Below are 12,172 nucleotides of genomic sequence, written 5' to 3' on the forward strand. Positions count from 1 at the left end.
TCCTGACATCAGTCACAGTGTTCATTTACACTGAATGTGAGCTGTAATTGTCCTGTTAGTAGACCAAACTAATCACCATTTCATGAATGCATCACATTGTTTAAGTGAGCTGCATGGCATGACACACAACAATAAACATCTTTAAGTGTCATGATGTGTGAAATGGGTGTTGTATCACAATTATTTATTCAGAGGATACTGTAAACTGTGCCCAAGTGAAATTTCGAATCAGTCTTAGTAGTTAAAACTGTCAGCTTGTCCTCATCAGAAAAACATATAGGCTGTGCAAGCAGCTTAGTACAACTCATATTTATACATTACATTTATTGAGGGATGGCATCCCAAAGCAGCCACACTAAGTAGGAGGAAATCAGGTGACAGCAATGTCATTCTGGGAGTCACATGAAATCAGCTTTTTCATGGATTGGAAGTTTTGAGCGTGTAAAGCAAATCCCACCTGATCGCTGGCAGTCTACATGTTGCATCTGCATACGGTCCATGCTGGTTCCTGGTTTCTGGAGCTCCTCCTTGTCCAGGTCCCAGTCAAGATCCAGACCTCCAGAGCAGTGAAGAACCTCACCAACCATTGGGCCACCCTGAGCATCGCCCACCTTCCTGTACGCCATGATGTCACCTGAATTTTCATATAAAAACATGACAATACCCTGCTTACTAAACTTACATTCAGTGCTTATCGGAGCTTGCTGTACTCCTAATCAGCATAAGGCATACTGACATTTGCAGTCTATACTTAGACCTCTCTGTAGCTAACCTAAGAAGTGCGTATGATATAAACCACTTGGGTAAGATTAAGACATAAGAAGCTCATTTGACACCAAGGTAATGGGTTAGTTAGTGCTGGATATAGAAGAAAATGTGATGAATGTGGTTAAAAGCTAAGCCTAAGTGATTGGCCAGAGCCTATCAGCACACAGTTATGAAGAGTAAAAGCACCACAGGGTGCTGAGATGCATTTACACACTTTAATGTGCAAGTTAGGCTGACGACAGGCTTGAGTACTGGAGCTGCGTGTCCATGTTGCACAGGTAAACCAGCTTTGGATTCAATACAGCATGTGTTTGTTCGTTTGTGTGTGTGGATGTGTATTCCTGTAGTTGTGGGGACAAAAAAAAATGTGTTTGCACAGTCACATTGTGAGGACCAACAATGTAAATCATTAAATATTAGGGTGAAGACTTGCTTTAGGTTGAGGTTAGGGTTAGGTTAATGTAAGGAAAAGTTAGGAAAGTAATGTTTATTATCACAGTTAGGTGGTGGTTAAGCCGCCAGGAAATTAATGTAAGTCTATGCAATGTCCCTATACATGACTTTGTGTGTGTGTGTGTGTGTGTGTGTGTGTGTGTGTGTGTGTGTGTGTGTGTGTGTGTGTGTGAGTGCGTCTGTGTGAGACTTGATATATAAAACCTCCCAGCTTGTGTCTTGGTATGTCATGAAGTTTAACAGTCCCTTTTACACACTCCATCATCAAAGTCCACCATGAATGGGTAAATGAACTGGCCAATCAATAACTTCTTGGGATTAAACACACACACACACACTTCAATGAAATCACATGTTCCAAAACTGCAGTTAAAGTCATAAGCCATTATTCAATGAAAACTTGCCACTTTACTCTCTAAAAAATGCTGGGTTATTTCTACACCCAATTACTGGGTTGTGACAGTTTGACCATTTATTGGGTTATATTAGCCCATGCTGGGTTATTTTTTATAACCCAGCTGCATGGTTGGTGGTTTGGAACTCAACCTCCAACAGATACATGGTATTCTACCCACTGTCTGGGTCACTTTACTACCGGTAGCCTAAATACTGGGTTAACTCACTGAGCATTTTAAGGTCATCATCTCAAGAAGCATTTCAAAAATAAAATAAAAATGTCTTTTGTATACTGAAAATTGTGAACTGAACAAATTCTTTGAGAGTGAAATACCAGTCTAAAAAATTAGCACACGTGCAACTCCTGTGTCTGTGTACTGGTTGTATACAGTATTTAAAGAAATTGTTTTGGCTTTGTCTAGCTTTCATTTGGTAAATGTTGCTGATAAAAAGACACTTTCAACAACCTAGCAAATACTGAGTTAAAGAGTTATGTAAGTGGTAATATTTAATAATTTATATTCTGTTAGTGAACTTTTCATAAATGCCCACAAAGCACTGGCTGCTGACAAAACATTGTTGAAATGGGCTCTAGGCACAGTGCAACCGGAAAATTCAGGTAGAGGAATCAGGATTCCTTTATTTATCCCCAAAGGGAATTTCTTTAAGGAGTAGGAGAGTAAGGAGTAGTGGCTGATGAGGGCTCCTCTCCTTCCTCATGTCCACTATCATCTCCCTGGTCTTGCCCGTGTTGGGGATGAGGTTGTTGTTCTCACACCATGTCACACTACATCACCCATATACAGAGCTGTGGCATATTTCAACCTGGAGTATTGTGATCATAAAGTCAAGTCCAACCCAGGTGCTGGGTCAAAGGCTACACACAGCCCAGGCACTGGGTCATACTACGTTTAACCGGTTACAACTGGCCACGACCGGTCTTTTCCCTGGGATGATCACAGAGGACAGACTACCTTCCTGAAGACTGAGGTTTGTGTTTTGAAAATTATATATTATATGATTATGTTATGATTTTAGAAGTTATGTCAAACATACATGAAAGCCTTACAATAGATCACAGAACGGCTCATGATGTGTTTAGTCAGGCAGCAATCCAGGCAGATAAGCAGATAGTTCGTTTGTTAGCTAGCTAGCGCACACGAAGCTTAATGCAAACACAACTAACACTAGCAAATTAGCTATGCACAGCAGCAGAGACATTCCTGGAGCAAAGATGGGAAATAACCTCTCAGTATGTCACATCGGGAACTTTTATTGACTTCCATATGGGCGGACCCCTAACACCGTGGAGTCGACAGACGCGCCGGAGCGTCCTTATCACAAGACCAATTTAAGACGACGTAGCTGCAAGACGCAGCCTCGCTGAATCTCAGTTTTAATTTGTGTCGAATGTGGGCACTTCAAACTATATACAAGTTTTTAAATTTTGTTAATATGTCAAGTAAAACCCGAGTTATGATAAAAAATATATGCACTGTTTTTTTCATGAACATTGCCATCACGTTTGGTGCGCGTTTGGGGCGAGTTTTATGCAAGAAGACGCAGTAAACACCAGCGCATTGAGCGCACTTCATTCAGCGCACTTCAGCGCATTTTCCCCAGAGTTTTGTGTGATTTTAGGTCCAGTGTGTTAATACAGTATGTCAAAATGAAAAAAACAACAGTAAATCACACTTGTGAGGTTGTGCTGAACAAAAATGATACCAAAATGGCAAGATAAAAAAAATTCTAAGTTGAAATCTAAAATTAGAATCAAAAATAGTCTAAAACTGACAATTATACCTGACTCCAGAGGGCTAAAATGGTATGCTTCCTTTGTCCATCCTCCTTTGTCCTGGAATGGTAGGTACTACTTATGCATTTTGTGTGAGTGTAATGTTTAGTATGTAGTATAAGAGCAATCACTCTGATTTATTTTTCTTAGATCGCTCAGGACTTCCAGACTCTCTATGCAGAGGCTTCACCGAAGCTCTTTGACACATGGAACGTCACCATTGCTGAGAAAGTCCTTCGCCTAGCAAGACCAGAGGGGAAATTACAATGTGCCTCAGACTCACTGCCACAAGGTATAATTATTTTTACTGTAAATGTAATTGTAATGTAAGTAAATAGATTACTCTCAATTTCCTACACATAAAGAAATATGTATTGAGTTGTATGCTCTCACACTATGCTTTCCTCACCTCTATCACAAGCACACACACATAAGCACATGCACTTTTGAATTGCATGGGGAACCAAACTACAATAATACTACTAATAATAATTTGCTCTCATAATGAGACATAATAAGGAATTCTTAAATCTTGAATTTAGAACTGGGTAGTCAAGAGACAAAGAAGACTGGTTACTCACACACAATTTGACACTTCGCCACATGCAACTTCTGCAAATACAATGAACTAGAAAGCAACTGTGATTTGGAATTGGTTGCTGTCCTCTTTGTAGTTACTTTACACAGCAATGCACAACTTCCAGCACTTCCATGTCTACATCTACTTATTGTATGTATATTACCACAGCTAACCCTGACCATGTACATTTTTACTGCATATTTTAAATAATCAGCCCTTTGTCTTCTGTTTAAAACCCCTTTTTCCTTCTTCTAGATGTCAAGGGATACAAGGCCTTGAGGCTGCTACCCAACCTTTTGCCCCCACAAGCCTTCAAAATGGGCAAAAAAATGATGCAGCCCACTGTCTCTGAAGCCTTCAAGGCCTTTATTGACCTTCAACCTGTAAGTGATATTTAGAAACTTTAGAAAATAATGTCATATTTTGTTGCTTTGTTTTAACATTGAACACATTGTTTTTTGTCATTTTGATTGCTCTTGTATTGCAGGTTGGCATCAACATGGTTGAATATTTGAGGGATGAGAGCAGGCGGAAACTGAACTGGGTCCCCAGGTTTATGGTGTAGTTGAATTGTTCATTCTGTTATGTATTTTTAACTATTTGTTCTTGTACATAATTATTGTTCTTGTATATAATTACACAATAATTACATTTGTTCTTGTACATAATTACTTTTTACTGTTTTTTCAACTTGTTGTGCATTTTTCCCATTTTAAATAAATTCATTTAAATTCTATTTCTTCATTACATGTCATTAGTAGAGAGTACATATTTTGGCTCCTGAAAAAAACGTAAAAATAAATAGTAGTGATAGATGTACTACATGAGTGATGATGATGATGAAGTACTAAGTGAGTAATTTGTTCAAAATTGTCAGTATTATATTCTTTAAACTTGTTTGCTTCTCTAAATAACTTATATTTTTATAACCCGCAATATAAAAAAAATGAGCATAACATAATTCAACATAATTGATGGGTCAAATAAACCCAACTAAAAAGGTTAATATAAACCATTATTGGGTCAAAAGTTCACAACCATTTTCTGGGTCACTGTAACCCAACGTCCGTGTCAGAATAACCCAAAATCTGGGTGGATTAAGCTACCCACATGTTGGGTTAAAATACCAACCCATCTTGATGGGTCATTCTAACCCAGCGCGTTTGCTGTCCAATAGTGACTCAGCACCTGGGTTGAAAACAACCCAATTTGGGTTGTTTTCAACCCAGTAGTTTTTAGAGAGTACTAGATTTTTTTATGCTAATGATTACAGGATCAAATCATCTGGAGTCAAAGCAAAGATAAGCAGTAGTAACTAGTAAATTATACCAAAGAAACTTCTTTAAACAAGGTAAGACATTTGCCCAACATTTTCAATACACTTGTTTTACATTGCAAAAAAGAGGACATTTATATCATGTGGCATCTTACAAGAATGTAAAGCTTTGCCATTATAGAAAAAGCATATTAGCATCATTCCCTGGCTTGCCTTATTTTCACCGCCTGCACATATGAAATCACATGATGGAAAATAGCTGTTACTACTCTTTAAGACTTTCCAACTAAGCTGGATCCAATGTTTCAGATTTACAGAGGTTTCTTCTTTAATGACTGTCCAAGGGAATAAGTCTTTATGGGTCAGGTGGTGTCACAAGACCTGCCGTTGTGGTTGTGGCACACTAAAACAAACTCACAGCCCAGTTGCTTCTGGGGGTTTGTTTATGACCAAAAATTGTCATGTTGCTGTCTATGAGTGAAAAACCAGCCAACATATCCATGAGCAGTGAAGCCCAGGACTTTCTCAATGGAGACCATGCAGTGTTGTCAATGTTGACATCCTGTGTACCCATACCACATTCAGCTTTGGGATGTTTATGTAATGATGTCTAATAAAACAGTTAGCAGGAGTGCAAGACAAACTAAAAACATTGCCATAAATGTTTTTCAGATATATTTCAGTGTGATCATTTTGCAACTTTTCAGATACATTCATTAAAATGGTCGCTTTATTATTATGTTGTTAAAAATTGAGGATGCAATAGTTTATAGTTAATAGTTTTTGGTAGCTTAGAACATCATATATGCTATGAACTATACAAGGACACTTAAATTGATGCTGCATGACTGTATTGTACAATTGTTCCATTTGTGTAACATTATACAGATATGACTAGGGATGGGAAGTGATAAAATTTTATTACAAGCGACAGTATCAGTTCTGCTTATTGGTTTGATAAGTTATGGATATCAGTTCATTTGTGGAAACAAAAGTTGGCTCATGCAGGTGTTGCTGCTGTTTTCGCCTTTACTTGAAATGGTCATTTCAAGTAAAGGCAGTCGTGGATCAGCAGTTAGGGTGTCGGTTAGGGTGTCGGACCTGTAACCGGTGGATCGCTGGTTCGATTCCCCGTCCCGGTGTCCATGGCTGAGGTACCCTTGAGCAAGGTACCTAACCCCCACTGCTCCCCGGGCGCTGCACGCGGTCGCCCACTGCCCCGGGTTTGCTGTGTGTGTGTGCACGTCACTTGGGTGGGTTAAATGCAGAGAACAAATTTCGTTGGAGTGAGTTCCCTCCAATGACAAAATATGTCACTTTAATCTTTAATCTTAAAATCTTTAATCATTTTCCAGACGTTACAACTAGCAGTGTTGTCATCTTTCTTGGTGACATGAAGCCATGTTTTCCACATATCCAGACATGACTGCAGAAAAACCTTTCAGCACTGATCGGAAATGAATAACCTTGGAGGCGTACAATTCTGATTGATCTGATGATTTGGAACCGGTTCTCAAGTGTAAGTGATTGCCCCACACCCCTCGACATTTCCCACGCAAAAAAATTCTTTCAAATTATGAAATTCTTGGTCACATCAATGCATTTTTGCTCTCTTCACTGTCACACCCACGCGACTACAAAAGAATAGAAACATTAGGCGATATTACCGATTGTCACTCAATCAGTTACAGTTTCATATCAGTTCAGCTCTGCATTATAGGTCACAGATGTCTGAGTAATTGCAGAATAGTCCTTGTTTAGACAGAGTGGCCTCTTTTGTTTTAGAAAACAGCTTCAGGAAAAGATTGAGATAGAGAGAGCTGAAAAAGAAGGAGAGATCCACAGATGGAGGCAATCAGAGGAAGAGTCCTGGAGAGGAGGAAAACACACAGAGGCAGTGGCAGAGACACAAAGCAAAACAGCTAAAACCAGAGAGGCAAAGTGTTTATAGATGAAAGAGGGAGGGTAAAAAGCAGAGGGAAGAGGTCTAGGAGTTCCCTGGCATCAATCTTCAATGCTCCACCACACTTTCATTACTTCGAGCTCAATGCAGATGAAGGATCCTCTCAGTAAAATAGAACAAAAGTTCATTTAACTGCTGACCTGCTGTTACAGCCACACACTTCAATGGGATTTTAGGCTGATACCTATCACTGCTGGAGAGACCTGGAGTCTCTCTGTCTGTTTTTTTTATGTAATTTGACAGTGCTGTTTAGAGATTTCAAAGAAAATTTTCATTATGAAATTGTTGCTTTGTAAAATATGGACACTATGATCCTAAGAACAAAGGTGACTGTCTGCCTTTGATAATTTACACTTTTCCAAGAAAAAGAAAACCCTAAACAAAACAACAAACAAAAAAAACAAAAAACTGAACAGAACTGAAAAACTGAACGGGCTCTTTCCCTAAGATACATTACCTGATGTTGTTAACGTGGCCTATGTTGTCCAAAAATCACAAGTTGCAAAATATCAGTAGTGGGCTGCAGTATTTTTAATTTTTATTAATATTATTATTTGTAATTTTACATTGCCTAAATCCTGTAATCATGTAATGCAATAGTATAGCAATATCCTATGTTGTGTACACATCCCATACAAAGATCCAAAGTTCAGTCGGTCGCAATCCACAACTTCCGCCACTAAATCTTAAATAAAATTATACTTGTCATTTCATTTTAAAAATGTATTTTTTAAGAAGAAACAACTGGGCCTCAAATGCCAAAAATAAGGATGTTGAAATTTACAGAGATTCGGGTTCTGCTAAGGGTTCCAATGTAAATACAAAGTACTCCACCCCTCACAAGGTCCTGCCTGTAAAGAGGCTCTGGTTGATATTCCACTCCATGCTAATAGACAGCTTTTTCTCATAAAATAGCCTCTGGTGACCAACAACAGGGACCCAATATACACTGCTTCACTGCTAAATGTGCATTTGCAAGTCCCCATCAAACAAACGGCTTGTGTGTCCAAGAATTAAAACTGTTACTATAATATTTAGTACATTGGTTAAATCAATACTCGCTGTCCAGTGTTACCTCAGTGATTGGACATGAAATATATTTATTTCTTTATTTTGGATTAATTGTGACTGTATAATATGTCCATAATCAGTCTATCCATGTCCTCTATTCCCCGCTTTGTCTGCCGGCTGTGCCACATTTCTTCCCTGTCAAAAGAAATATTTCTAAGAAATATTAGTTCAGTCATAAATCAAATAATAATTGTGATGGATCGATCTAAGTCATACTGCATATTCCTTGATGATCTACTGCAATTTAAAATAAAAATCATAGACCCTAAATCCCATAATCATCTTTACAATCAATGTGCCACAAACACTAACGTCATCTTAAGAAAGAGCAAAGAAGAAGGAGCCAGGTTTTTCTTGAAGGATTTACTGCAGACACATTGGGATATAATTGCCTGACACCACGAAAGTAAAATCTTTATTTTCTTTCAGAAATGTATACCGCTTATCCGTCAGGGTCACGGGGGAGCTGGAGCCTATCCCAACTAACTACAGGCGAGAGGCGGGGTACACCCTGGACTGGTCACCAGTCAATCGCAGGGCCAACACACAAAGACAAACAACCACACACTCTCACACTCACACCTAGGGGCAATTTAGAGTAGCCAGTTAACCTAATGTGCATGTTTTTGGGATTGTGGGAGGAAGCCGGAGAACCCGGAGAAAACCCACGCAGGCACAGGCAGAACATGCAAACTCCACACAAAAAAAAACGCTCTTGTTGTGAGGCGACAGTGCTAAGTGCTGCACCACCATGACACAGAAATGTAATTATGTCAAGTGAAATTAAAGTAGCATATTGTAGATGGGGAGTCCTTGTGATTCAAACTACCCTGGTGATATAATTGTAATATAATTGTAATTACATTAATTGCAACATCCAATTATTGTGATTGAATCCTGGTGAAAAAGAATACAGTCTATTATTTGTAATTAAATAAAATGTCTGATTTTAACTGATTTTTTTTTTTTTTGGTTTGTTTTGTTTTTTAACGGTCAAAGTAGGGTTGCATTATTATTTGGAGCATTCTATTGCAGTTTAAGTAAGCACTCACCTAAATATATAGGTCTACATTTGAAAGTCTTTTTACAGTGTGACACCAGAGCAGCAATTCAACATTCAACATGATTTTGTCACATTAAGTCTCTGGGCTAGTCTAAACCAAAGCAGCCTATTTCTTAGTCCTCTTCTGACTGCTGCTCTGTCGCCTGCTTGTCGTTTCTTGTCATATGCTGTTCATGGTTGATGCCTGTGACCAAAACATCACCATACTTTAAAGCTCTTTTTCAATAAATCATGTGTAAAAGGTGCAACTCAAGCCTGTCATCTTGGCTTGATGGGTCATTGCATGTTTAAGGCTGCATTCCTCATTGTGGTTTTGGTATGACAACTAAATGTTGCTCTTTGTGCTCAAAGCAAGATTTGACACTGCCGGCGTACTGCAATCTGCACAGCTTTTCTGACCTAACTTTATCCGAGGTGACAGTCCCATCATCTCTGAGGAATGGGATGGAGTAGTTGCACTTCTGATATCCAACTGTGTGTTAAAAAGTTCAGGTACATTAACTGTTAAGCTATTTTTGCTATTGCAAATAACGTAAATTTCTATTTTTTTTTTTCTTTTTTATTGTTTCATATGCAGGATTACAATCATTCTCTAAATTCTGCAAGGTTTTAGGGGTTTAAATAAAACAGTGAAAAAGATAAAAAATAAAAAAAGCAAAACATGACATCAAGATAATTCTTATCTCTTTTGTCTCATCTGTCATTTTAAAATGAGGATTAGTTAAGCCCAAGACATTTAATCTCCATCTTACAAACTAATTTCTATCACTGTGAAGGCTGAAGATTGAAGGCTTTGCCTACTTATCCTCAGAAAATCCACATTTTGCCTCCAATATGTCATATGCTGTTGGAAATATAGATGTATAAAATGAACTAGACAGCAGAAGCAAAGATTGTACCAATTCAGTCCAAAAGTGCACATGAATAAAACGTCTTCTAGCTTCTGGGTTCACTTCCTGGTTATGTGGCCCACTGAATATGCACTGTACTGTTTCTCCTGCTGGCCTCACTAATGAGTTCTCACTCAGTCTATAGACGTAATTCACAATGATACATGACCTTTTTGCAGTTCGAGGTGTCCAGTGGGCAGTTTCACAGATGTTGGTGATGACTTTATAAAGTTATCTATAGAGAAATGTTTTTTGGATTTTTCATTGCAATTACATGATTGGCCACTGGGCAAAATTGGTAGCAAGGATGAGTAGCATCAGGTCTATATGGTTTGTACAAAAACATCTGTTGAATAAACTATATGAACCACTGACTGTATATGATAACAGACAACACATCTCTACTTCTTCCCACTGTACTAAAGTGAAGTCAAAATATCCTGGATAGGAACGCCGCCATCTTGCCTCAGTGATGTCATTTGGAGCTTGAGTCACAGTTGTGCTGTGATATAGTGTTCCAAACCATACACTTGCCTGATGCAATGACAAGAAGCACTCTACTGTCAGTCACAGCAGTTCATTCAATTACAATCAGTGGTGGGAAGCTATTACCCTGGTTGCTACTTTACTTGGAGAGTAATCGTGACAAACTAAACATTTCATTTATTTGCCAATAATCCTAAAATTTTTTCTTCAAGTTAGATTTCTTTAACTTTGCAGCTGTTTTTGCACTGTACATAGTTTCTATTTTATAGACATAGTGGTGTAGTAGATGGTAGATGTCACTGCACTGTGCACTGATACTGTATAAGTATTTTCTGGGTAAACAGAAACATGGTAATAAAGGAAACACAAGCCTGTCACAGTGAGGAAAAAATAGCCCTATCAATTATGTACTCTATTCAATGAGTCTTAACTGCCTCCATTATGTGCAATTGCAGATCAAAGTAGGGTTTTCCTTTCTTTTTTTTTGGAATAGCAGTCATTTACAGTGCCACGTTTAAGAACAAATTCTGCATAACAACGAAAAGTCTGATGCAACAGCTGCTGTGTTTGACCTTCACAGCTCTCCATAATGAGAAACAGCTCTGTGGCTTTGAAGAGGTGAGAAATAACAGCATTGGTATGCTGGGACAAAGTCCGCCTTCACACACACACACACACACACACACACACACACACACACACACACACACACACACACACACACCCATCTGCATAAACCTCCTACTTCTGTAAAAAAAATAAATAAATAAAAAAAAAATGCATGCTTAAAGAACAAAGTTGTCTGTCATCTTGCTTCTCACAGCTCCGAACAAACTGACAGGTCATCTGCTGTATCTGCTATCTTTCACTACTCCATAGTAGATTCATCTCTCATAAATTACTGCAACACCAGCGTGATGGTGAGGCTGTCGAACATGTTTAGTGTGATCAGGGCAGAAAGACAAAGAGTGAGAGAGGGAGAATATTTCCCCTAACACTCCTCCTCACCAATCATTTCATTTGGCATGACCTTGTCAGCTGCCATAGTTACAGAACATAAAGTGAGCTGTCAGTCATGGCTTTTTTTCCCCCTCCCTGGCACAGAGAAGCACCAGGAGGGCAAAGGGAAACTCTTGCAAAGACCACAAATTATTCATGCTCCTATGTAAATAATGTATAAAAAGTTACCATTCATTGTATATTTTCACATCCATGAATAATACAGGTGTATTTTACACAATAACTCTCTGATAAGTCCCCCGGTGGTATTCTAAGATAATGCAAGAAATGATGTGAAGCACTTGGGAGAAGGAAAACAAACGCAGTGTAATGAAATGATTGAGCGTCTCCATGGAGACTCGATTCACATTTTGTAATGGTCAGTGACAAATGAGTAGCAATCATATGCTTGCAGGAAACCAAAGCTTTATT

The 12,172-nt window shown here is 38.5% G+C and overlaps 1 protein-coding gene across 3 annotated transcripts in view; it reads right to left on the bottom strand.

Annotated features, from left to right (window-relative positions):
- LOC124061065 (inactive N-acetylated-alpha-linked acidic dipeptidase-like protein 2) overlaps nucleotides 1-12,172 on the bottom strand; it is a 466,730-nt gene that overhangs the window by 248,533 nt on the left and 206,025 nt on the right. For all 3 annotated transcript variants that reach the window (XM_046392589.1, XM_046392590.1, XM_046392591.1), the window contains one exon: nucleotides 458-634. In XM_046392589.1, the coding sequence (XP_046248545.1) occupies nucleotides 458-634 (177 nt within the window). The remainder of the gene's footprint in view (nucleotides 1-457; nucleotides 635-12,172) is intronic.

This window comes from Scatophagus argus, chromosome 6 (genome assembly GCF_020382885.2).
Source record: "Scatophagus argus isolate fScaArg1 chromosome 6, fScaArg1.pri, whole genome shotgun sequence".
Taxonomy (NCBI): domain Eukaryota; kingdom Metazoa; phylum Chordata; class Actinopteri; family Scatophagidae; genus Scatophagus; species Scatophagus argus.